Source organism: Caloenas nicobarica, chromosome 2, assembly GCF_036013445.1.
Source record: "Caloenas nicobarica isolate bCalNic1 chromosome 2, bCalNic1.hap1, whole genome shotgun sequence".
Classification (NCBI taxonomy): Eukaryota; Metazoa; Chordata; class Aves; order Columbiformes; family Columbidae; genus Caloenas; species Caloenas nicobarica.
The window spans coordinates 1,270,056-1,294,880 of NC_088246.1; the positions used below are offsets into that span (position 1 = coordinate 1,270,056).

Genomic DNA, 24,825 nt, shown 5'->3' on the forward strand with positions numbered 1-24,825 from the left:
AAGAAAATAAATCTATTCATCATTCCTAGTGCGAAACTAAAGGATGTTTGCTTGAGAACTTGCTGCTTCACTTTTAGATAGGAGGACATAATAGAATCACAGGCTGGAAGGGACCACAAGGGTCATCTGGTCCAACCCTTCTCGGCAAAAACATTGATAATATCATCAGCAGCGCCAAGCGGGAGTTGCCTCCAGGCTCCTGCATTACGATCCCGCAGCAAAGGGGCTGGGGGGGACGTGCGGCATGCCACAGGTCACTGTCACCTGGATCACCGACCCCTCGGTGTACAATGGTCGGGATCGCAGCGTTAACCCCTTCTCCTTCCAGGTGTGGGACGCAATCGAGGGGACCCTCCGCAGCAGTAACGATGAAGGTCAATCTGGCATCACAGCGCTTGTCTTCCTGAACAACAGGTGAGTGCGTTTGTGCTCAGTGACCTGCGAGGGGAGGAGAAGATGGAGTATGAGCCGGGACCCTCCTGCCCTGAGATGCAGCAGCTCCGGCAGAGGCTCAGCTGGGATGTCTCTTCTTCCCACACATCCCCGGCAGCAGTGGATCGAGCTTCCCTGCGGCCAGGGCTGTTCCACCAGCCACTTCTTCCTCCAGACATTCCGTCTTTCTAGGAGCTGAATGTCCAGAGTAATTCCAGGCCAGGCGATGGGACCTTTGTGTCTCTGTTTTTTGTGCTCTGCCTCGGAAGGTGTCTGGTCTCAGGGCTCCTCACCCCATCAGAGCGGGGAACGGCCTCTCCTCATGACCCACCTTTCTCCCTCAGGATCGTCGCTGCCCGCTTGAATGGCTCTTTAGATTTCTTTTCACTGGAGACACACACGTCCTTGAACCACCTGCAGTTCCGAGGTAAGCAGGCGGCCCAGCACGCTCCAAGCTCCACCGAGGCTGTTCCGGCTCCCTTGCCTCCCTGCAGCTGACTCTCCCTCGCGCCCGCTCCCTAAGCTGTCGTAATAACGATCCCCTCAAAGCAGCCTGTGCCAGCTCCTGTGGATAGGAAGATTTTGGGAGTTCCCTGCGCAAGGAGAGCATCTCGAGTGCTGTTTTTCTCCAGTGCGTGGGTCTGGAGGCCAAGGCACATGTTCCAGGGCCAACTCTGCCCCGTATCTCTTTCCTCTCCCACTTCTCATGTATTTTCTCCCTTGACAAGGTCTGTTCTCACTCGTTCACACACCATGTAGCCCCACACATTCACAGTACGGCTTGTGGCCTTGGCACAACCATGACACACACCAAACCAGTCCATGGGGGTCACTGGTTTGTGGCGCGGTGGCTCCTTTGGGTCCAGAGTGGTCCAGAGGGCAGAGAAGCCCTGGCCTTGCTCTGGGAGAATGGTTTCATTCCTGGAGGGATGCCCTGGGCTCTGCAAGCTGCAGAGCTGGCCGTGGAGCAGGTCTGCAGGACAGGGCTGGCTCTGGAACTGACATTTCCCCATAGGGCGCAGAGTTTTGTGCCCCGCTGTCTCTTCAGCCTCTCTGCCAAGGGGAATCGCAGTGTTCGGGCTTCAGAGGTCTCAGTCTTGCAGAAGGCTTGACTGCAGAGGGGCTGTGGATCTGCAGGTGGGAGTTCTGCTGCTGAGGACCCCATCGGAGACCCTTACTCTGGTTGTCCATGGGCACTGACCTTCTGTTGGTGTCAACCAGAGTGCCAAGCCTTTGGCACTTCAAATTCCTTAAAGTTCAGCATCCAGGCATCCCACAAACCACATAATTTCTGGGTGACGTTAGTCGTCCGGTGTCAGACTGTGTTTGCTGCGGCGAGGACTTACCCACATGTCTCACCACAGGAGCCCCGAGCAGGAGCAGCATCCCATCCTCCCCCGTGTTCAGCAGCGGCGACGTCGTGTCCTGCCAGCTCACCCACACCGTGTCCTGCGCCCACCAGAAGCCCATCACGGCGCTGAAGGCTGCGGCGGGACGGCTGGTCACTGGCAGCCAGGACCACACGCTGCGGGTACGGCTGGCGTGGCAGGGACGGGACGCGGGGACCCCAGCTTGTCCTGGCCACGAGCAGGGGACGCCGCTCGTGTGTGTACCCGTGCGGAGGGAGGCGAGTGCTTGGAGTGGGGTGGCTGGAGTCCAGTCCAGCACCTTCCTGAAGCTGCTGCTGTGAGGTTTATCTGCAGGGATGTGGCTCCTCGCTGGAGCTAGGACAGAACCCTGGGAGAGGTTGTGAGATCCTCTTCCCGTAGGGCCTGGCTTCTGGGGTACCCCGTCTCAGCCGCAGGATGATTTAGGTTGGAAAAGACCCTTAAGATCACAGAACTGCAGAATCATTTTGGTTGTAAAAGCCCCTCAAGATCATAGAGTCCAACTGTTCCCCCACCCCTGGCACTGCCCCATGTCCCTGAGAACCTCATCTCCACCTGTTCAACCCCTCCAGGGATGGTGACTCCACCACTGCCCTGGGCAGCCTGTTCCAATGCCCCACAGCCCTTTGGGGAAGAAACTGTTCCAAATATCCAATTAATCAATGAATGCAAGTCTTCTCCTCATCCCTTCAGCCACGCACGTCACTTCCCTGCCGTGTCACTGCCTGATAGGCGTTACCCTCCTCGCTGTCCCTCGCTGTCCCTCGCTGTCCCTCACCACTGACAGCTCTGATTGTGCCGTGCGAGGGGATGGTGCTGTGGGGGATAAAGTGAGATCTGTTACCTCATTAGCAAGAGTGATTAAGCCTCAGTGGTGTGGTTCTGCAGGCCGGCTGCCCCACGGATGCTCACTCCTCCTCTCCTGCCCGCAGGTGTTCCGGCTGGAGGACTCGTGCTGCTTGTTCACGCTGCAGGGTCACTCGGGAGCCATCACGGCCGTCTACATGGATCAGGTACGGGGCAGCTGGCTCTGCGCCGGGGGAGCATCTTCACACACAGCTGCTGAGCAACCAGCCCGGGAGATGTTCCCTGCCTGTGAACGTCGGTCCTCCTGGGACCCGCTGGCTCCCGAGAGGAGCGGCTAAGCTGAGCTGAGCTGGCAGCAGCGCTGCAGGGCTGGAGAGGGGAGCAAGGCTGAGGACAGGGCCTGGCAGAGCCTGCTCTGCCTGAGCCTCCAGGGAGACAGGGGAGCACCACAGCTGGGTGTTCTGCAGCTCGGTTCAGTGAATTGAGGGTTCTCTGCACCTGGGAGGCTCGGGGGTTTGTTACCTTGAATAGAGGTGCAGAGACATGAAAGCCACCGAGCCGGCAGTTCAGCTCTTCATCCCACGTTCCCGTGACCTCCCGCAACCCCAGCTTCCAGTACAAGTTGGGGAAGGACCTGTTGGAGAGCAGTGTAGGGGAAAGGGACCTGGGGGTCCTGGGGACAGCAGGGTGACCATGAGCCAGCACTGGGCCCTTGTGGCCAGGAAGGGCAATGGGACCTGGGAGGGGTTAGAAGGGGGGTGGTCAGTAGGTCAGAGAGGTTCTCCTGCCCCTCTACTCTGCCCTGGTGAGACCTCATCTGGAATATTGTGTCCAGTTCTGGGCCCCTCAGTTCCAGCAGGACAGGGAACTGCTGGAGAGAGTCCAGCGCAGCCACGAAGATGCTGCAGGGAGTGGAGCATCTCCCGTGAGGAAAGGCTGAGGAGCTGGGGCTCTGGAGCTGGAGGAGAGGAGACTGAGGGGTGACTCATTCATGGGGATCAATATGGAAAGGGGGAGTGTCAGGAGGATGCAGCCAGGCTCTTCTGGGTGACAGCCAGTGATAGGACAAGGGGCAATGGGTACAAACTGGAACACAGGAGGTTCCACTTGAATATGAGAAGAAACTTGTTCCCGGTGAGGGTGCCAGAGCCTGGCCCAGGCTGCCCAGGGAGGTTGTGGAGTCTCCTTCTCTGCAGACATTCCAACCCGCCTGGACACGTGGGTGAATGAGCTTTCGAGGTCCCTTCCAATCCCTGACATTCAGTGATTCTGGGAGCGCTGGGAATGCTTAAATATAACGGGCCCATGTTCCGTGGCGTCCCAGTGGGCGAGGGAAGGGCACTGTCCTTGGGGGTTCCTGACACAGGTCTCCTGTGTTCCTGCAGACGATGGTACTGGCGAGCGGCGGGCAGGATGGTGCCATCTGCCTCTGGGACGTGCTGACGGGGAGCAAGGTCAGCCACATGTATGCCCACCGCGGGGACGTCACCTCCCTCACCTGCACGGCCTCCTGCATCATCAGCAGCGGCTTGGATGACGTGATCAGCATCTGGGACCGCAGCTCGGGGATCAAGCTCTATTCCATCCAGCAGGTTGGTAGCTGGGGAGCAGCCAGGGAAAGGGTAAAGGGGCTCCTGTGCTTTGCTGAGACCCACCAAACCCCACAGGTCACCTGGATCAGCACTGGTGTGGCCAGCAGGCCCAGGGCAGTGACTGTCCCTGTGCTGGGCACTGGGGAGGCCAAACCTCAAATCCTGGGGGCAGTTTTGGGCCCCTCACACCAAGAAAGCCCTTGAGGTGCTGGAGCGAGTTGAGAGAAGGGAACGGAGCTGGGGAAGGGGCTGGAGCACAAGTGTGATGGGAGCAGCTGAGGGAGCTGGGGGTTCAGCCTGGAGAACAGGAGCTGAGGGGAGACAGGGACACAAAGAAACGGCCTCAAGTTGCACCAGGGGAGGTTGAGGTTGGATCTGGGGAACAATTTTTTCCCCAAAGGGCTGTGGGGCATTGGAACAGGCTGCCCAGGGCAGTGGTGGAGTCACCATCCCTGGAGGGGTTGGACAGACGGAGATGAGGTTCTCAGGGACATGGGGCAGTGCCAGGGGTGTGGTAACAGTTGGACTCCATGATCTTGGGGGGCTTTTCCAACTAAAACAATTCAATGATTCTATTTAAATTCCACGTGCTTTGGAAAACTTCCTTATTTGTAAATGTAGCATGCCAAAGCTCAGAAAACACCAAATCTGTTGTCCTGTCCCACTGTGAGGCTCTGCAGCCCTGTCCTGCCTGTGGGGCCATCCTGGCAGAGCGGTTGCGGCTCTGACGTTGTCCCGTTCCCTGCAGGAGCTGGGCTGCGGCGCCAGCCTGGGCGTCATCTCCGACAACCTGCTGGTGACAGGCGGCCAGGGCTGCGTCTCCTTCTGGGATATCGGCTATGGCGACCTGCTCCAGACCGTCTACCTGGGCAAGAGCAATGAGTCGCAGCCAGCGCGGCAGATCCTGGTGCTGGAGAACGCCGCCATCGTCTGCAACTTCGGGAGCGAGCTCAGCCTGGTCTACGTGCCCTCAGTGCTGGAGAAGCTGGACTGAGGCGCAGGGGCTGAGCTGGGGGGGACGGGGACACTCGGGACCCTCTCGTAGCTGTGGGCAGGTGAGGGGTTGGGGCTGGGCAGCTGCTGCCGCAGGTGAGGGGACGGGGACAGCAGCTCTGTCACCCTGTCCCTGCTGCTGTCACCCTCCCTCCTCGTGACCTGGACTCATGGCACCCCGTGCTCTGCAGCACCCACACCCTCCTCGTCTCCCCTTTTCCAGCATCTTTCCCTGGGGCTCCCCAGCGGTGTGATGATCCCGGGGCTGGTGCCGTGTGAAAGCTTAGCTAAGCCGGGCCCAGCAAGTTCCAGCTCATTCCTAGCCCTTGATGCAGGGGCAGCTCCCAGGGCACAGAGAACATCCAGGAGCAGCTGCGAGTGTCAGCCCCAGCCCCGAAACGAGCAGCAGGGGCTGCAGCCCTCAGGGAGCCCCCAAAAACAGGGGGGACAGGGCTGAGCCCCCAATGGCACTTGGCCTCCATGTGCCTTAGGGCGCGGGCAGGGCCCTGACGCGCCTGTCCCTGGGCTGGCACTGTCCCTGCAGGCCCCTGCCCTATTTATTTATGTGCTGTATATAGTTATTTATTGGGGGGGTTGGGAGGGGCAGCTCTGGCCCCTCCGGAGACGGCCCAGACCTGCTCCCGCCCTGGACCCTCCAGCCACCCCCTTTGCAGCAATAGCACCTTCCTCCTCCTCCTCCTCCTCCCGCTGCGGGGCCAGAGGAGGTTTTGCTCAGGTTGGGAGCAGCCCCTGCGCCCTCCTCCCTGCAGGAAAAGGGGAGAAAGTCCCTTGGGCTGCGGGGGGGAACAAGACCCAGGGGGTCCTGCCCTGCCTGGGAGCGCAGCCGAGGCCGAACCCCTCAACGCTCGCGTCCCTCGAGGAAACACCGATAACGTCTGTTAATCGAATCTTGGTGATTGTAGAGGCCCCGGGAGCCCAGGGACCGAAAGCCAGGGAGCTGGGGGTGGGCAGCCCCAGTCCCGGCCCCCCCAGGGTCCCCCCACCTCCGCCTCGGGTGGCCTTAGCCCAGCTGTACCCCTGTGTGGTACAGGGGACGCTTTTTGTACCAGATCGTGTTTTATAATGAGTACGAGGATACCGCCATTAAACAGAACTAACCCCAGTGTGGCTGCTCTGCTGCTGACACCCCTGGGACTGCCCCAAAAACTGGGGTGGGAGGTGAGCCCCCCCACCCCCACCCACCCCACACCACCACTGCAGATCAAACTCTTTATTGTAGTAGCAAAGAGCTGAAAAAAAAAATCAGTTCTAAGTGGAGTCAAAGAATGTGATGACACCTGTACAAAGCAGAGAGACTCAGAGGGGCAGGGGAAGGCAGGACCCCCCCCAGCGCCCCCCGTGCCCCCCACCCACCACTCCCGTCCCAAACTGGGGTGACCAGGGACGGCAGCATCCGCAGGGAGGGGCCCAGGGCTGCAGTGCTGGGTCTGGGGGGCCGGGGTGGGGGACACCCCCCACCTCACGTCTTGTTGAGTGTCCAGAGGGGGTCCAGCATGCTGAGGGGGTCGTCGCTGGGCCGGGGGCCCCGCAGCCCCTCGCCTGGCTGTGCCTGCAGGAAGTTCTGCTTGTTCATGCGCTGCTTGCCCTTGAGGGACGCATCCAGCGTGAAGGCCTCAGGTGTCAGTGACGCCAGCAGCTCCAGGGAGGACAGGGGGGCAGCAGGGGGGGGCACCGGTTCCCCCCCCAGCACCTCGGGGGTCTCTGTGATGTGGTTGCTGCTCTCGGTGTCAGGGGGCAGCTCGGGGAGGGGGGGCTGCGGTGGGGAGGGCTCGAGGACACTTCCATCCGCCACACCGTCGGGAAGCGCCGGTGTCACCTCCGTGTCCACGGCATCGGGTGGGGGGGCAGGATCGGGCATCCAGCCCACCCCCAGCTCCCCGCTGACCCCCCCCGGCTTGATGCTGAGCTTGGCGATGGTGGCCTGGATGGAGCTGATGGGGACGTCCCCCCCCAGCACCAGGTCCTGGGGGTCCTGGGGGGCATAGAGCTGCGGGAGAGATGCTCTGTGAGCTCGGGGGAGTGGGAGAGCCCCTCCAGCCACCTCCCCCTGCACCCACCTTGGGGGAGGCACTGTTGGTGGCCTTGGGGACAGCGGGGATGCCCACGCCGTGGCGGTGCAGCAGCTGCTCGGCGTGCAGCAGGACAGCCTCATAGCAGAACTTCAGGTGGAGCTGCAGGAGGAGGAGGAAGAAGATGAAGGCAGGTGACACCCCCACACACCCCCGGGGGGGTCCAGCCCCCTGCCCAGGCCCCTGTACCTTCTCCTGCAGCATGTGCTTGCGCTGCCGCCGCATCCGCTGCACCAGCTGTGCCAGGTCCGGGATGCCGTTCCCCGCCTCCACCTCCTGCACGGCTGCGTACAGCAGGCAGAACGCCCCGGTGCGACCCACCCCGGAGCTGCGGAGAGACCCCCCCGGCCCCCCCCAAGCAGTGACAAGCCTGGGGGGGGGTACCCCCCATCCCCAGCCCCACGGGAACCCCCCAACCTGCTCACCTGCAGTGCACGACAACTGGGGTGTGCAGTGGGCGCTGGTGCAGGTAGTGGCCGTGCACCTCCTGGATGAAACGCAGGAGGCTCCCCTTGCTGTCAGGCAGGCCCCTAGGTGAGGAACAGGCATTTAGGGCGGGGGGGACACTTATTAGGGTGGAGGTCCCACTCTCAACCCCCCTCCACGAGGAACCGTTGCTCCCCAAACACCCCATGCTGGAACCCCCCACCAGCCAAGGAGCTCAGGGGTCCCACAGGGGTCCCCCCAGCCACAGCAGGTCCCCCCGCAAGCTCCCACTCCCCCTGTGCCCCCCGTCATACAGCTCGGGCCAGGAGGTGAACTGCAGGTGCACCACAGTGCGCTTGAGGCTCTGGTCACAGTACTGCAGCGTGATCATGCGCTCCACGTGCGTGGGGGTGACCTTCAAGCCGGTGAGGATGAGGGTGATGGGTCCCTGCACCATGGGCTGGCCCCGCTCCGGGGGGAAGTACCGCAGCACCTTCTGCTGTGGGGGGGATACAGGGGGAACCTTCAGGAGTGTGACCCTCTAACACCCTGCCTAGGTGACACTCCTGTGCCTCCCTGGTCCCCATCAGGGTCTGGAGCTGCTGTGCAGTGAACCCAGTGCAGGAGAGGGGTGAGGGGGAGCCCCCAGTCCTGTTGCCAGGGATGGGTCTGTTTTAGAATCACAGAAACATTTTGGTTGGAAAAGCCCCCAAGATCATGGAGTCCAACCATACCCCAGCCCTGGCACTGCCCCATGTCCTGAGAACCTCATGTCCGTCTGTCCAACCCCTCCAGGGATGGTGACTCCAGCACTGCCCTGGGCAGCCTGTTCCAATGCCCCACAGCCCTTTGGGGAAGAAATTGTTCCCCAGATCCAACTTCAACCTCCCCCGGCGCTACTTGAGGCCGTTTCTTTGTGTCCCTGTCTCCCCTCAGCTCCTGTTCTCCAGCTGAACCCCCAGCTCCCTCAGCCGCTCCCATCACACTTGTCCTCCAGCCCCTTCCCCAGCTCCGTTCCCTTCTCTCAACTCGCTCCAGCACCTCAAGGCCTTTCTTGGCATGAGGGGCCCAAAACCGCCCCCAGGACAGTTCCCAAGATCCTACCTCAACCTCCCCTGGTGCAACACATTTCCAGCTCGAGGCCGTTACCTTGTCCAGCTCCTGTTCTGACACCAACATGACAACAACCGAGACCTTCTGCTCATAGATCATGAGCCAGAAGTCGGCGGCGGTGCCCAGCAGCGGGGCCTGCGTGGCGATGATGGTGGGGCAGTAAGGCGACAGGTCCTCCACGCGGCTGGCGTTGATGTAATCGTCCTTCCCCGAGCGCAGCACCACGCGGTTCCTGTCGTAGGGCATGATGTCCTGGTGCCGGTTCTTCATGGAGTAGCAGCGGGCGATGGCGATGGAGAGCTGGCGCGCGTCGCGCTCCTGCGCGTCCTGCAGCTCCTTCCAGATGCCGTCCAGCTCCCCCGGGCGCTCCAGCAGCGCACGGAACCGCTCCAGCTCCGCCAGCAGCCACCGCACCCGCTCGGGTTTCTCATAGGGGTCGTTCTCGATCAGCTGCACCGCTCGGGGCTTCTGCCCGTCCTGGGCGTCCGCCTTGGTGGGCTGCAGAGGGGGCTGCCCCCCGCCCGCCTTGCAGCCCCCGTGCTGGCTCTCGGGGCTGGAGGACAGGAGGTCGTCGGTGGAGGAGCTTTGGCGCTGGAAGGGGACGTCACCGGGAGCCGCGGCGGGGGTCAGTGAGGGGGGGGGACACTGGGACAGGCCGGTGGAACCGGGGACCAGTGCCGGGGGCTGCATGGGCAGGGGGGGCTGTGGGGAAGGGGCTGGCGAGGGGACCAGGGGACCCTGGACCACCAGGCCGGGGCTGGCGGAGGGGGTGACATGGTGGGGACCGGCCTGGCTGGCAGGGGGGGGCCCGGGGGGGCCCATGGCCATGGTGCCAGGGGGGGCAGGGCTGGGACAGAAGGGCAGAGCGGGGGAGTTGGGGGGCAGCGGCTGCAGCCCCCCCAGCGTGGTGTGGAGGGGCCGGGGGGTGGGCCCGCTCTGGCCAGGGGCCCTGGGGAAGGGCAGCTTGTCCTGCCCGGGGAGGGGGTACAGCTGGGGGGGTAACGGGGGCTGCTGCCCCCCGGGGAAGGGCTGCTGGGCAAAGGGGGCCTGGGGGGGCAGTGGGGGCCGGGCGGGGGGCTGGAAGGGCAGTGGGACATGGGCTCTGCCCCCCAGGAAGGGGCCTGGGGGGAACTGCCCCTGGGGCCGGGGGGGCACCTCCATGGGCTGCAGCTGTGCAGGGGGGGTGAAAGTGTGGGGGTGCTGCCCAGGGGGAAATGGGTGCTGGGCCGGCTGCCCAAAGGGCTGCAGCCCCCCCGGGGGGTAGGCAAAGGGGGCCGGGGGGGCCCCTGGGCGCTGGGGGGGCAGGAAGGGGCCAGGGAGGCGGGGGGGGGTGGTGCAGCTGGGGATGGGGGCCTGGACACTGTCCACCGTGGTGGTAGCCGGACGGGGGCCTGGGGGGGTCTCGGGGACACCCATGGGGGCTGCCCCCAGGTGGGGGGGGCGCAGGGGGGCAGGGGGGGGCACCCCCGGCTGGCCCAGGGTGTAGGAGGGGGCTGAGCCGGGGGGGAGAACGTGCTGGGGGGACGAGCGAGGGGGGGGCACATGGGGGCCCACGTAGCCAGGCTGCACTGGGACTGTACTGGGCTGCACTGGGACCGTACTGGGATGCACTGGGACTGCGCTGGGCTGTGCTGGTCCCATACTGGGCTGTACTGGGACCGTGCCAGGCTGCACTGGTACTGTACTGGGCTGCACTGGTCCCATACTGGGATGCACTGAGACTGTGCCGGGCTGCACCGGCACCGTACTGGGCTGTACTGGGACCACACCGGGCTGTACCGGGACCATGCCAGGCTGTACTGGGACCGTACTGGGCTGTACTGGGACCACACCTCGCATCAGCAGGGGGGCCGGGAAGAGCTGGGGTGCAGCAGCAGCCGGGGCGGCACCAGGAGCCCCCCCGGCAGCCTGGGGAGCAGAAGGCGGCAGCAGCGGCCCCGGGGTTCCCCCGGTGGCCGTGAAGGGTCCTGGTGCCGCAGCGGGTGCCGCCGGTAGCCGGTAGTGGCCAGGGGGCAGCGGGGGCCCCGGGAAGCGGGCGAGGGGCTGCAGTGGGGGTCGCAGGGCAGGGGGCAGCGCGGGGGGGGGCAGGTGGCCCAGGTGACCGGCCAGCATGTCAGGGGGGAGGCCTCGCAGCTCCTCCGGCAGCTCCGGCAGCGCCGCCAGGTCAGCGGCGTCCAGCGCTCTGGCGTCCAGCTCCGGCGCTTTCCTGGGCAGGGCGGGTTTAGGGGCCGTGGGGCGCGGGGGTGGCTGCTTCTTCAGCTCCCTGCCGGGGAGGGGGGACAGCGGGGCTCAGCGCGGGGCTGCACCCACAAAAACCGACCCCTCCACCACAGCCCAGAGCACCCAAAGGTGCCACCCACCTCCCAGGAGTGCCACACCGAGGACCCCAACCCCAGTTTTACATCCCCTCCAGCCCCGGCCCATGTGTTGGTGACAGTAACGCCACCACCTACTTCTCCAGGATCTGCTGCCTGGTGGCCTCGGCGGCTTGGCAGGCGGCGCGGGCTTTCTCCAGCAGTTTGGTGGCTTTGCCCTCCAGATCGGTGTAAAAGTCCTTCCCCTCCTGCGATTTCTTCATCAGGTCCTCGTAGGCTTCGTAGGAGGCCACCAAGGTCTGGACGGTTGTGTTCCACCTGGGGGGATGCAAACAGAACTGGGTGGCCCTGCTCCTGGGACCTGAGGAACCCACTAGCACCCACCTGGGATGGACACCTGCGGTGGGAGAGGGTTGTTCCCATTCACCTGAACCCCCAGGACACCCAGAACCGCCCCAGAGAATCCCCTCCCCACTCACTTGTGTTCCACCTCGGCCAGGGCCTTGCGCACGGCCGCGTATTTGACGTTGGCGTCCGTCAGGGCCTTCAGGACGTTCTCCTGGGCGGCCAGGTTCTGCTCCAGGTAGACCTTGATCTGGTCGTACTTCTTCAGCTGCTCCTCAAAGAGTTTCTGGCGAGAGATGGGGGGATTTAAGTGGGTGCAGGTGGCCAGGGAGGCCTCAAGGGAAGGTTGGGAAGGGCTCCAGCCCCAGCAGGACATCCCCAAACGCGGCAACTGGCACCCACCTTCATCTCGGAGCGGTCAGTGGTGACCAAGGAGGTGGTGATATCATCCTTCTGGATCATCTCGCGCAGCTGCTGCTCCAGGGACATGCGCTGGTCCCGCATCTCCTGCACCTTTCCCAGGATTCGCTTCAGGTTCTGCAGCACCTGCTTGTCGTCTGCAGGGACGGGAATGTTCTGAGCAGCCGCACCGCAGCCCGGGGTGAGGTTTTGAGGTCAGAGTGACCATGAGCATGGCCAGAACCCCACCAGGGTGCAGTTTTGAGGTCAGAGTGACCATGAGTATGGCCAAATGACCTCCCAAGATGCAGTTTTGAGGTTGGGATGACCATGAGCATGGCCAGAACCCCACCAGGGTGCAGTTTTGAGGTCAGAAGGACCACAAGCACAGCCAGAACACCCCCAGGATGTGGTTCTGAGGACAGGATGACCATGAGCATGGCCAGAACTCCCCCGGGGTGCAGTTTTGAGGTCAGGATGACCCTGAGCATGGCCAGAACCTCCCCAGGGTGTGGTTTTGAGGTCAGGGTGGCCACAAACACAGCTGGAACCATCCCAGAGTGCAGCACCGCTCACCTTCAGTCAAGGCCGGGGAGGGCAGCGCGGCGCGGACCTGCTCCAGTGGCCCGCTGAGCAGGCGGAGGTTGCCGATGTGGAGGTTCATGGCCTTGTGGAGCTCGGTGTTGGTGAAGCTGGCCTTCTCGTGCACCTCCAGGTACTTGGCGCACTCCTTGCTGACCTCGGCCAGCCCTGGGGATGGCAGCGGGGAGGACCCCTGGGGGGCCGGGACCTTCCCCAGCAGCTCCTGGAGCTTCCGCTCCTGAGCCTCGTCCTCCTCCAGGAGGTCTCGGATCTCCTTCAGGGAAGCTTCCACGTCGGTGAAGACCCCGGAGAGCACTGCATGGAGAGACATGGACTGAGCCAGCGGCTACGAGCGATCCTGGTGTCTTTTTATTCCAGACTTGACGCCAGGCATTGACCCAGCAGTCTGAAGAATAAATCTGGTCATGAGTGAGGAGAGAATCACAGAATCGTTTGGGTTGGAAAAGCCCCTCGAGATCATCAAGTCCAACCGTTCCCCAGCCCTGGCACTGCCCCATGTCCCTGAGAACCTCATCTCCGTCTGTCCAACCCCTCCAGGGATGGTGACTCCACCACTGCCCTGGGCAGCCTGTTCCAATGCCCCACAGCCCTTTGGGGAAGAAATTGTTCCCCAGATCCAACCTCAACCTCCCCTGGCGCAACCTGAGGCCATTTCCTCTCGTCCTAAAGACAAGAACATCACAGCCCAAGCACCCAGTGCTGGGTTCAGAGTCATTTGCACTGGGGAGATGCTCACAACAGGCTCCGACAGCACCGACTCCCTTGGTTGTGAGGAAGCAGCATCCAGCAAGAAATTTTCGATGCTGAGGGTGGTGAGAGCCTGTCCCAGGTTGGCCAGAGAGGTGGTGGCTGAACCACCCCTGGAGACATCCCAGGCCAGGCTGGACGGGGCTCTGAGCAACCTGAGCTGGTGCAGATGTCCCTGCTCATGGCAGAGGGGGCACTGGGGGAGCTGGGAAGGTCCCTCCAACCCAAACTGTTCTGATCCCCCACAAGCAGCCAGCGGGAAAATCACTTAGAAGTGAAAGAATTTATATGGACAAAGAACTGGCCACCACGGTGGCCGTTCCCAACGCCACCCCCCAGGCAGGGAGCAGCATGTCCCCAGGGCCAGCCCAGACACCCCCGTGTCCCCTGTGTGTCCCTGTGTCCTCACCCTGCATGGACTGGACGAGGTTTTTGACGGTGTCGGGGCGGACGCTGAGCGCGGCGCATTTCTCCATCAGGACTGGGGGGATGTGGCTGTACATGTCCAGGTTGTCCACAGTGTCGGGGTCCAGCTGCAGGGAGTCCATGAACTGGCTGCGGGGGACAGAACAAGCTCCTGAGTGGCAGCAGAGTCCCCCTAGGTCCCCCCAGCCCAAACCACAGTGAACTTGGGGGGCAGTGTCACCCCTCATGGCCTGAGCAGAGCCACAGGGTGGATTTGGGGACCAGTCGCTGGGACTGGAACATGCTGGGAATGGGGTCTGCCCCAGAGCTGGTGTGAGGGTGGCAGATCAGGGAAGTCTGTGCTCCCACTGGTGTCAGGGTGGGGAAATCCAGGGAGGGGACAGTGGGGACACCCCTGTGACAAGTCACAGGGAGCCCAGAACCCTGCGCGGGGAGGAAGCGCCCAGGGCCCCGCTCGGGTACGGCTCACACGTACTCCAGCACTTCGTTCTTGGCTTCGATCTTTGCCATCACGTCTCGCAGCAGCTTGGCCTTCTCCTCACTGGAGGACAAAAGAAAAATTTAAAAATTAATGTTTTAGTGCTGCAACAGGAGTAAGGAAACCTCCACCATCAACCACAAGAGCTTTGAGCCCTGCGGGGACCGGCTGGAGCCTCATCCGTCCCCAGGCCTGTCCCCTGCATCCTTTGGGGCAGCAAGAGCAGCTCCAGCTGCCAGGAGTGATGCTGGAGAGGAGGCAGCCACAGGGACAACTTGGGGACACCGGTGGCTCCCCAAGGAAACCAGAGCAGCCAGTTTGGTCCCCTCCAGCTCCCCTCGGCCTGTGGAGAGGCTGGGCTGGGGCACAGGCTCCTTGTTGAGCTTGGTGACAGAGATCTGTGTCCTCAGCTTGGTGCTGGAGCTCGAGGTCCCCAGCTCGGTGACAGATTTGCACCCCCAGCTCAGTGACCGGCCAGTTTTCCAGCTCTGGTGCCCACCCAGGACCCACCTGTAGAGGGACGAGGCCTCGTGAGCAGCCATGGGCACCAGTTTGGCAAATATATCAGGGCCGGTGACAGCTGGATCCGTGGGGTTGACGGGAAGAGCTTTCACCAAGGGGGCACCTGGGGAGCAAACACACAACACACACCTGTCTGACACCTGCACGAGGAGCTGCTTGTTCCCAAAACGGGTCCTCGTGCTCAACACCTTCACTCCCAGCAGATCCCCACCACGGCACAAAGGCTCCAAAGGTGCCAGAACCCCGTGGATTCACCGGGTGTCACCACGCGTCCCATCGGGAGCTGGCAGGAGAGGACACGGCCCATCTTCACCTTTCACGGACTGCAGGGTGTCCAGCGCAGGCACGGCCTCATGGTAGATGAAGTCATTGTCCTTTTTGGCTGAATTGTACCTGGAAACAAGAAGTTTGGTGAGGAGCAGAGGGCACCCCCGGCTCCCCGAGCTGTGGGATCAGGCTCTGCCTCTCCTGGGCTTGCTCCAGGGAGGGTGAAGAGCAGATTTCCTGGCAGCCACACATCCACAGAGCCTTGGGGAGCACGGAGTGCTTGCCTCTGCACCCCGGGGAACACTGGGGACACTACCCGCTTGGCTCTGCACCTTGGGGAACACTGGGGACGCTCCCTGCTTGGCTCTGCATCTGGGGGAACACTGGGGATGCTCGCCGCTTGGGTCTGTGCCTTGGGGGACACTAAGAATGCTCCCCAAGGGACACTGGGGACACTCCCCGCTTGGCTCTGCATCTGGGGCGACACTGGGGACACTCGCCACTTCACTCTGCACCTCAGGGGACGCTGGGGACACTCCCCAGGCCACTGCGGCCACCACACACTTCCAACCCCCAGAGAAGCAGGACAGTCATGTCCAGGGGTGCCCTGCACAGGGACTCACTTGCCACCGATCACATCCATGGTGAACCTCAGGGCTTCCTGGACGGTTTCTGGCTGGCCCTGCAGGAACAAGAGTGAGTCAGCGTGGGCAGGGGACGTGTGTCACCATCCCTGCAGCCAGTGGCAGCCCCCTAAAGAGTTGTCTGGAGCACAAGTGTGATGGGAGCGGCCGAGGGACCTGCGGGGTTCAGCCTGGAGAACAGGAGCTGAGGGGAGACAGGGACACAAAGAAACGGCCTCAAGTTGCGCTGGGGGAGGTTGAGGTTGGATCTGGGGAACAATTTCTTCCCCAAAGGGCTGTGGGGCATTGGAACAGGCTGCCCAGGGCAGTGGTGGAGTCACCATCCCTGGAGGGGTTGGACAGACGGAGATGAGGTTCTCAGGGACACAGGGCAGTGCTAGAGGTGGGGGAACAGTTGGACTTGATGATCTCGAGGGGCTTTTCCAACCAAAACGATTCTAACTCTACAAAGCCCTGGCAGAACCAGCAGCCAGGAGACACCAGAGCCTCGGGATGTCACAGAGGAAGCAAAGTGATGCTTTGAGAAGCCACCACAGGTTTGCCAACTCAGTCAACAACAAGGAAAGCTCTTAAACTGCCACCAACATTTCCCGTCTTCCCACTCTGGCATCCCACTGGCCCAAGCTGCTGATCAGCACAGGAACTTTGAAAAAAATCCACAATTACTGCTCTGAGGTGGAGCGGAACGCACCTTCGCCAGTTTGATCGCTTCGTTGAGTTTATCCAGAGCGCTCTGGAAGTAGATGACCTGCAGAGAGACTGGGAATTAGGGCTGGCGCAGAAGTAGGTGCCCTTTGCTTTGCGCAAGACCATCACCAGCTGCAGCCTCCTGCAGCGTAACGGGGCTGAGAACACCCACAAACGCTGGTGGGAGGGAGGACATCATTGGTGACACACTCATGTCCCCAGTGCCATCAGTGTGACAACCTCCTCCAGGACTCAGCTCTCCCAGAGCAGGACCATGACCCAAAGCCCTGCCCGGATGGGATCTCCTTACCCTTTCCCCAAACTTCTGCTGCTCCTCGGCCTGTTTTCCCATGTGCAGCTGCGAGAAAATACACATGAGGGGTGTCAGAGCTCCTGAAGTCGAGGGAAATCTTTGAAACGGGCAAAAACAACCCCAGAGAAGCCAAAGCCCCCTCATCAGTCATGTTGAGGTGAGTACCGCTCCACAGCAGGCATGAGCAGCCCAAAATGGGGGTGGGAGCACAGGGCAGGTCCCCTCGCCACAGCCAAGCAGCCCCCTCCCCAGTTTGTCTCCCCACTTACATGGGCCACAGCAGCAAAATAATAGATTTTCATTTGCACCAGCTTCTTCCAGTCCTTCTGGATCTTGCCCAGCAGCGAGGCAGTCTCCGAGTTCTCCAGCGCCCGGCAGGCCTCTTTGTAGTAATCCACCACCTGCAGGGAGAGGGACAGTGTTGGAAAGGGACCTTCCCAGCTCCCCCAGTGCCCCCCCTGCCATGAGCAGGGACATCTGCACCAGCTCAGGTTGCTCAGAGCCCCATCCAGCCTGGCCTGGGATGTCTCCAGGGATGGTTCAGCCACCACCTCTCTGGCCAACCTGGGACAGGCTCTCACCACCCTCAGGGCCAACAATTCCTTCCTCATGTCCGGCCTGAATCTCCTTCCTTTAGTTTAAAACCATCACCCCTTGTCCTATCGCAACAGGCCCCGCTCAAAAGTCTGTCCCCATCTTTATGGGCCTCTTAAAAGTCTGGAAAGGCAGCAATAATGTCTCCCCAGAGCTTCTCTTCTCCAGCTGAACCCCCCAACTCTCTCAGCCTGTCCTCCCAGCAGAGCTGTTCCAGCCTCGGATCATTTCTGGGGCTCCTCTGGCCCCTCTCCAGCAGGTCCATGTGTGTCCTGTGCTGGGGATCCAGAGCTGGACCAGCACTGCAGGGGGGTCAGACAGAGCGGGGCAGAGGGGCAGGATCCCCCCAAACCTGCTGGTGACACAGCCCGGGACACGGGTGGTTTCTGGGCTGCCAGTGCATGTTGTCGGGTCATTTCCCATCTTTCATCCCCCAGTGCCCTCAAGTCCTTCTCTGCAGAGCTGCTCCCCATCCCCTCATCCCCCAGCCTGCATTTGTGTTGTCCCAACCCAGGGGAAGGACCTTGCACATGGCCTTGTTGAACTTCCCAAGGTTCCAGGACCCCACTTCTCCTGGTCCCTCCAGATGTCACCGCGTCCCTCCAGAGCCTCTTCCGTGGCAGAGTTCCCCCCCAGGAGCTCACCTGGGCGCTGATCCGTGCCACCAGGAAACTCTTCCTGTTGTCCAGCATGGATTTCTCCAGGAGACACTCCTGCGCCTGGCCCTGCCGAAGAGCAGAGGGGAATATTCAGTTTCCATGACACCTCCATGTCCAAACCAGTGCCAGGACCCCTCAGCTACAGCCCCTTTCTCAAGGGATCATTCAAGCACAGTCACCACCAGCCTCAAGGGATGCTCAGAGCCTTCCCTCCTCTTCCTCACCGCCTCCCCAAACCTCCTTCCCCCCAACGGGACGGATCCCCTCTTGCCCACAGCACCCCAAACCCACAAACCCCCTTCTCCCAGTCAAGCAGCAGCTGCCCCCGACACGTACAAGAAGCCGTCCCGGTGTCACCAGTACCCTGACAGCAGCAGAGCCCAGTTCCTACCAGCATGAGGTTGATGTTGAGGTTGAGGATCTGGTGGCTCATGTCGACACTGTAGGAGTGGGGAAAGTGATCGCGCAGGTAGGTGAAGGCGCCGGCTGCGCACTGGAAGTGGGTGCAGGAAACCTTCATGCCCTGAGGGGACAGGAGGACGTGTGTCGGGCGTATACATGCTGCCAGACATCAGGAACGTGTAGAGAAGACTGGAAAAGCAGCTGCCTCCCTTCACACAGGGCATTGGGGCGATAAACCCCAGCTCAGTGGGGGTTCGATGCTCCCTGCCTTCTCCAAGACCTCAAAAAGCAGCCGCCAGAAGCCTGGGGTGAGTCCTCGGGGCTCTAAAAAGCCCCGTGTGTGTCCCAAATAGCATCAGATTGTTGTCATTGCTTAAAAGAACAAATCCTATCTGCAACGACTAACCAAAAGATATGGAAATCCTTTCAGTTTTAGGTTGGTCTGCTCATATAACAAAGAGTGACTTGCAAAACACCTGATCATGAACTACAGATGCTCCTGACCTTGCAGCTTTAGACAATTTGAAGCCATGCAATTAGCTGAGTCGCTTTAACGCATATCTCGACGTTGTTGGATAAAGTGTCCTTTAGCTGGACGTTGCTCATTATATGCTAAAAAGATTATGTAATGTAATATGCAAATGTGTAACCAACTGGCTTTTTAGGGTGCAAACACAGTGATAAGATTTTGTATATAATGCCCATTACTTTTCCTGCTGGCTCCTGGCTTTATTCCAGCATCCAGACCTGCACAACTCTGTAACGAACAATATCTCATCTCTGTGTGCTAATCTGGCTCATTTGTATGCACACCAGGTACAGAACCCTGGTCTGGGGACAACAAGATCTGTCCCTTCTGAGGGAGGAGGGTCATATTGGCCAGTGAGCAGACAGAGTGTCACCAGAGCAGCGACAGCCACAACCATGAGGGGGTGGCCCCTTGTAACGCTCTACTGGGTGACAGCAGCCACCCCGAGCTGGTGTGTGACACCGAGAGGCTTGTCACCACCCAGGGCACGGAGGAGAAGTCCTTGGCGCTCAGCTGTTAACCCCACGGGAGAGAAAAGAAGTCACCATGGGAGGACGCGGGGGATCGTTACCTCCTCAGACACTCGCTTGTCCATGGCGCCCAGCATGGAGTGCAGCGCACCTGTGGAGAGAGGACAGTGGCTCAGGGGATGAGGGGATCCTGCCAGGCCCTTCTCACCGCTCCCAGACACCGGGGGTCTTGTAGGAGAAGCCTAAACCTGTGGCGAGGCGGCCAGGGGCACCCAGCAGCACCCAGCTGGCTCACGGTGCCAGAGGGACGTGGGGAATGTGGCACTCGAGGTGCCACAGGGCACCGGCGTGAACGACCACACACATCAGTCATTCAGCACAGGAGAGTCCTGGGCTGGAAATAAACCCTTGGTATTAAAAAGTGAGTATCTAAGGATTAAAAAGTGAGTATCTAACACCGTCCTGACTTAACAGACATGCTTCTACAACTTCTAGGGAGCAGTCACCTCTTGAAAGGGACCTGGGCATCACACTGGCTCCCACTGCCTTGTGCTATGGAGTGTGTGGCCCTGCAGTGCGTGCGGTTTAAGCCAAACTTCTGTGTGGTTTAAGCCAAACCCTGTGTGTGGTTTAAGCTAAACCCATGTGCGGTCAGCTGGGAGAGTTGAGCTGCGTTAAGTGTCCAGGGGCTGAGTGACACCTCCCAAAAAAACCCCACTCTGAGCCATGATTGTCTGTGGTTGGAGAGCAAGGGACAGGCTCAAGGGTGAGATTTGCTGGTTTTACAGCCATTTGCAGTTTTTGCAGGGACGGGGTGCTAGGTGAGCTGGGCAAAGCCCGACTGCGGCTGTCACTGTGCCAGAAAGGGCATTTATAATGTCGCAACCCAATGTCACCCTCCTTTGTGCGACTTCTGAGCACAATGCGGGGCAGTGCACGACCAGGAGGGACAAAGAGGAGACAAAGTCAAATTCTGGTGAGATCTGACGCTAAGCACCAGCCTTGGAGTCTGCCCAGGTGGCCAAAAAGGCCACGAGCATCCTGGCTGGTACCAGCACTGGTGTGGCCAGCAGGCCCAGGGCAGTGACCGTCCCTGTGCTGGGCACTGGGGAGGCCAAACCTTGAATCCTGGGGGCAGTTTTGGGCCCCTCATGCCAAGAAAGGCCTTGAGGTGCTGGAGCGAGTTGAGAAAAGGGAACGGAGCTGGGGAAGGGGCTGGAGCACAAGTGTGATGGGAGCGGCTGAGGGACCTGGGGGTTCAGCCTGGAGAAGAGGAGCTGAGGGGAGACAGGGACACAAAGAAACGGCCTCAAGTTGCGCCAGGGGAGGTTGAGGTTGGATCTGGGGAACAATTTCTTCCCCAAAGGGCTGTGGGGCATTGGAACAGGCTGCCCAGGGCAGTGGTGGAGTCACCATCCCTGGAGGGGTTGGACAAACAGAGATGAGGTTCTCAGGACATGGGGCAGTGCCAGGAGTGGGGGAATGGTTTGATTCAATGACCTTGATGGTCTTTTCCAACCAAAATGATTCTGTGATTCTAAAAGGCAGTCGGTCCCCAGGACCTTACCCAGGTTGTAGAGGATACACGCCTGCTCGTACTTGATATCCTCATGTGTCACTGTCTTGCCTGAGAAGATCTCAGTCCTGCGAGGAAAGAAGCCCAGTTACCAGCTGTAGACAGAGGCACTGGTGTTACTGGGCATGGGCCACATGCCAGGAGAAGGGGTTGCCAGGAGCCGCGTTCCCGCAGAGGTTTGGAGCAGGGACCCTCCTGCCTGGTGTCTCCATGGGCATCAAATCAAGGTGCCTGCAGTGGTGGGACAACGCGCTCCAGGCAGCTTTGGCTTTATAACCGCACAGACACCCCACTCACCACGCAATGGGCACCGCCGCCTCCTGCTCGGCGCCCATGGGGATACGGCTCTGCAGGTAGTGGAGCTGGCCGAAGTACTTGCGCAGCGTGCTGCAGCCCTCAAAGTCCCGGGGGACGTTGACAGCGCTCTGGAGGGGAGAGGGGAGAGAGGAAGAGGAAGAGGCTGCCTTGGGGACGGGACCGCACTCAGGGTGACATGTTGGGCAGGAACAGGCACCGGTCTGATTCGTGGTGAGATCTGCGGGCAGGAGGGGATGGCCAGAGCCCGGCATCGGCCGCCAAACATGGGATCAAGTGGAAAAACAGGTCTGTTCACCTAAAAATGAGGCTGGAGGGAGCAGCTTTATGGATCCAGAGCAACCGGTTTGGGGATGAAGCTCCAGTCTGCACGTTAGGCTTATGACCTCACTACAAAACCCACAGCACGGCACAAACTGGCACTGGTGCCAGCTCGGGGCGAGTCTCTGACCCTCTCCAGCCGGTTTTGCCACCCGTGGCTCAAGTACCAGCTGCCCAGGGCCTCCGACCTGCTCGGTGGCCCCCAAATCGATGACCCCAGTGACTAACACAAGTGTTTGGGCTCTGGAGCTTAGAGCAAAGGGCTGATTTCTTCCCTGCAAAGACCTCAGGCGATTCCTTCCCCAAACAGGAATTTGAATTCAACACAAAACCCCCCAAATTCTGGGAGGCGGACACAACAGAGCCCTAATACTCAACCCTGCACACTCCTTGCCAGAAGCCTTGTCCATGGGCCACCGATGAGGAAGAGGAGCAGCCACGGTGGTGTTTTGGCACAGCTCCTGGTGCGGGGAGGTGGTGGGAGCCAGCAGACGTGTCCTTGATGAATCAGCTCTCCTGGTTGAGCTCTGGCAGATCCCACTGGTGCTGCGAGGGGTCTGGGACAAAGCCCCGCTTACCTGCCGGAGCTGCTCCAGCTTCCGCAGCTCCTCGTTGTAATTCTCTGGGTTCTCCCCATAGTTCTTCAGGACAAACTGGAAGAGGAAGAGAGGAGTGAGAGCCCTGACACCCAGAGTGACCTTCCCAGCCTTGTGCCGGAGCTACAACCGGTAGCTCTGCAGGAAAGCCCAGGAGAAGCCCCTGTGATGGGGCTGGCAGCATGCAGGGACTTGTTTGCCCCCCAAAATCTTGCCCGGCTCCCGCTGAACCTCAGCTTAATGCAAAGTCGGGGTGCAAGGTCCTGTGGAAACACCACCCTGGGGAGAGGCACCGATGCAGCATGTGCCAGGAGCCAACAGGGACCTCGGAGCTGGGGCAGAAAATCCAGAATCGAGGGGCCATGAGGTCCCGGATTCCGTCTCCCCAAACCTGCCTCTGGCGAGGGTTTCCACACCCCTTGGATCACAACGGCATTGGAAGACGCGGCGCTGCCCGACTGCAGGCAGCTCGGGATCCTCCAAGGCTCCGGGCAGGGATCCTCCACCTCCCTGGCAGCCCTGGGCACGGCCGAAACCCAGAACTGCCAGGCTAAGGGACCTTGGGGACATTTGAAGGGCTGCCTGTGCCCTCTGGCACTTAATCTCAAGGTTAAGGCCACTCAGCGCTGGAGAAACCAGGTAAGTTTCCTCTCCTCCCACTCTGTTTCAATCAGGGTGCCGGGTTTCTACTCCCCATCACTTCTCACAAGCGTGTTTCCATCAAACACCCCCTGGCTCACAAAACACATTTCTGCCTGCTGCCACACACAAAAATGCCCTGAACAACCCACTTTTGATAAGTCACCATCCTTCAGGCCCAGCTCGGAGCTGGAGGCCACCATCCCCTCTGCCACAGCTCCCATGAGGTGTCACAGCGAGGCTTGTGGCACTGCTGACGGCTGCCACACCTTGTCCCAGCCCACACGGCATGACTCAGCTGGGTCACTCTTCCTCCTGCTGCAGGGACGTCTCTGTCACACTAATGTCACTGCTGGGGTCCGGAAGGACACCAAATCCCCTCAGCACTCCAAAAAGCCGTGGGGTGGGACGCAGGCGATGGCACGAACGCAGAAACCACCCCCCCATCCTCCTTCCACATCAATAAATCATGATTTTCATCCGGAGGCGGCACTAGGAAGCACCGGCCATAGGTGGAGCTTGTTTACAGCGGCTTTGTTAAGCACTTCAGCTCCCTTAAGCCATCGGGTCAGTCCCCGCCAGGGACAGGTCGTGTTCCCCGCAGGGGAAGGAGCCCGTCACCTCACACCCACCGAATTCTCAGCCTCCCTCTGATGGTGCTGCGAAGAGCTGGGGGCTTTTAACTGGCGGAGCATCAGCCAGCCTGGCCTGCTGGCGGTGGGATAACTGGATCCCCGCTCCCCAGTTCCTCCCTTTGACATGAGAGTGGAGGGAACGGAGATGCAAGGGCTCAGCCATCGCCACCCCGGAACTCCTAACGACACTGGCAATGCCGGACCCGGTGACTCGGGAGTCAGCACAGTCACATGCAGCGGGGACGGACTTGCCAACTCACCGCTCGTCCCCAAGGTGGCCAGCAAAGGCTCTCCCCGGGGTGGGGACAGCCCCAGGGCTCCCCCCTTCCCAAACTCTGCGGACCCGCTGGCCCAGGGAGGAAGGTCCTGCAGCCCTGAGGAGGTGGCGGGGCCAAGCCGGGGGGGTGATGGGGCACAGATGGGCTCTTGGCCTTGCTCCCCCCATAGAGCGGACCCAGCCGGTGCGTCTCTCTCTGCCCCATCACATCCCAGAGCCCCCCAGGGCCCTGCCTGCCCAGTGCCCCACAGCGCTGCTCCAATCACCCCCATTGCCAGACACTCCCCCCAACACCCCAACCCCTCCCCACACCCCCTGCTACAACCCCCTGCTCCACCAGGGTCCCCCCAAAATCCCCAACTCTCTGCACCCCAAAGACTCCTCACCCGCCCTGCCCCACGCCCTAAGCACTCCCCTTCCTCACAGACCCCAAACACTCCCCACAGATCCCCTCTTCCTCTTTCAGACCATCCTTATCCTCACAGACCCCACACACCCCTCCAGGAGCCACTGACCCCCCCCAAACACACACCCCAAGCATTCCCATCCCTCACAGATCCCAGAGACCCCCTCTCTCCCCCCCAAGCACTCCTCTCCCTCACAGATCCCAAATAACCCTCAGGGAGCCCCCGATCCCCCTATTTCCCACCCCCCAAGCACCTCCCTCTCTCACAAACCCCCCTCCCCAAGCACTTCTCTTCTTCACAGACCCCAAACACCCCTCACAGACCCCTCCTCCCCCTCACAAACACCCACCTCCCCCCAGGCCCCTCACAGGCCGCTCCCGCCCCGCCCCTCGCAGGCCCCACCCGCCCTTCCCGGGTCCCCCACAGGCTCCGGCCGCTTCCCCCGACCCCGACCCCGACCCCGACCTCGGCCCCGGCCCCACCTTCTTGACGGCGGCGTTGAAGGCGAACTCCCCGGCCTCCTTGAGGTCCAGCCAGATCATGGGCATGCGGGGCACGGCCTCCATCCCGGCCTGCGCCCGCCGGAACCGCCCGCCGACGCGGGGCCTCACGGGAAACCGAGTCCTCCCGCCCGGCCACGCCCCTTCCGGTGCCGCCGCGCCCTATGAGGTGCCGTTCCCATGGCGACGCCCCGCCCTCCCTGCGGCGTTCCCGTGGCGACGCTGCGCCCGCCTCCTGAAGGCGGGGCGAGGGTTGTTCCCATGGCGACGCCGCGCTCGCTGATAGGGGGAGACGGGTGTTGCCATGGCGACGCCCCG

At 61.4% G+C, this 24,825-nt stretch overlaps 2 protein-coding genes across 4 annotated transcripts in view; one reads left to right on the plus strand and one right to left on the minus strand.

Moving 5' to 3' along the window:
* SCAP (SREBF chaperone) overlaps positions 1-6,331 on the plus strand; it is a 56,372-nt gene extending 50,041 nt beyond the window's left edge. For both annotated transcript variants that reach the window (XM_065628685.1, XM_065628686.1), the window contains exons 18-23: positions 329-414; positions 777-859; positions 1,797-1,963; positions 2,753-2,833; positions 4,013-4,219; positions 4,968-6,331. In XM_065628685.1, the coding sequence (XP_065484757.1) occupies positions 329-414; positions 777-859; positions 1,797-1,963; positions 2,753-2,833; positions 4,013-4,219; positions 4,968-5,213 (870 nt within the window). In that variant the 3' untranslated portion in view covers positions 5,214-6,331. The remainder of the gene's footprint in view (positions 1-328; positions 415-776; positions 860-1,796; positions 1,964-2,752; positions 2,834-4,012; positions 4,220-4,967) is intronic.
* A 257-nt stretch (positions 6,332-6,588) lies between these two features.
* PTPN23 (protein tyrosine phosphatase non-receptor type 23) lies at positions 6,589-24,592 on the minus strand. Of its 2 annotated transcripts, none has more exons than XM_065628683.1 (25): positions 24,490-24,592; positions 22,032-22,106; positions 21,115-21,242; positions 20,809-20,885; positions 19,343-19,392; positions 18,232-18,363; positions 17,826-17,906; positions 16,857-16,988; positions 16,585-16,632; positions 16,279-16,335; positions 15,567-15,625; positions 14,990-15,069; positions 14,665-14,779; positions 14,152-14,217; positions 13,660-13,805; positions 12,477-12,797; positions 11,904-12,058; positions 11,636-11,787; positions 11,295-11,474; positions 8,878-11,104; positions 8,043-8,224; positions 7,728-7,832; positions 7,492-7,630; positions 7,291-7,404; positions 6,589-7,220 (listed from the first exon to the last, which is right to left on the minus strand). In XM_065628683.1, exons 1-25 carry the CDS (start codon positions 24,571-24,573, stop codon positions 6,693-6,695), a joined length of 5,433 nt encoding a protein of 1,810 aa, XP_065484755.1. In that variant the 5' UTR covers positions 24,574-24,592; the 3' UTR covers positions 6,589-6,692. The 2 variants fall into 2 exon arrangements, with proteins under 2 accessions (XP_065484755.1, XP_065484754.1); XM_065628682.1 differs by having other exon boundaries at positions 8,043-8,227.
* Positions 24,593-24,825: the final 233 nt, after the last annotated feature.

What these genes read in the sequence shown, in the direction of transcription:
- PTPN23 (XM_065628682.1), bottom strand. Translation starts at nt 24,573, where the DNA reads ATGGAGGCCGTGCCCCGCATGCCCATGATCTGGCTGGACCTCAAGGAG. An exon ending in AGCTGGAGCAGCTCCGGCAG is followed by an intron (nt 21,243 to 22,031) that starts GTAAGCGGGGCT and finishes TCTCCCCTCCAG; the next exon opens with AGCGCTGTCAACGTCCCCCG. An exon ending in CCTCGTCCAGTCCATGCAGG is followed by an intron (nt 12,798 to 13,659) that starts GTGAGGACACAG and finishes CTCTCCATGCAG; the next exon opens with TGCTCTCCGGGGTCTTCACC.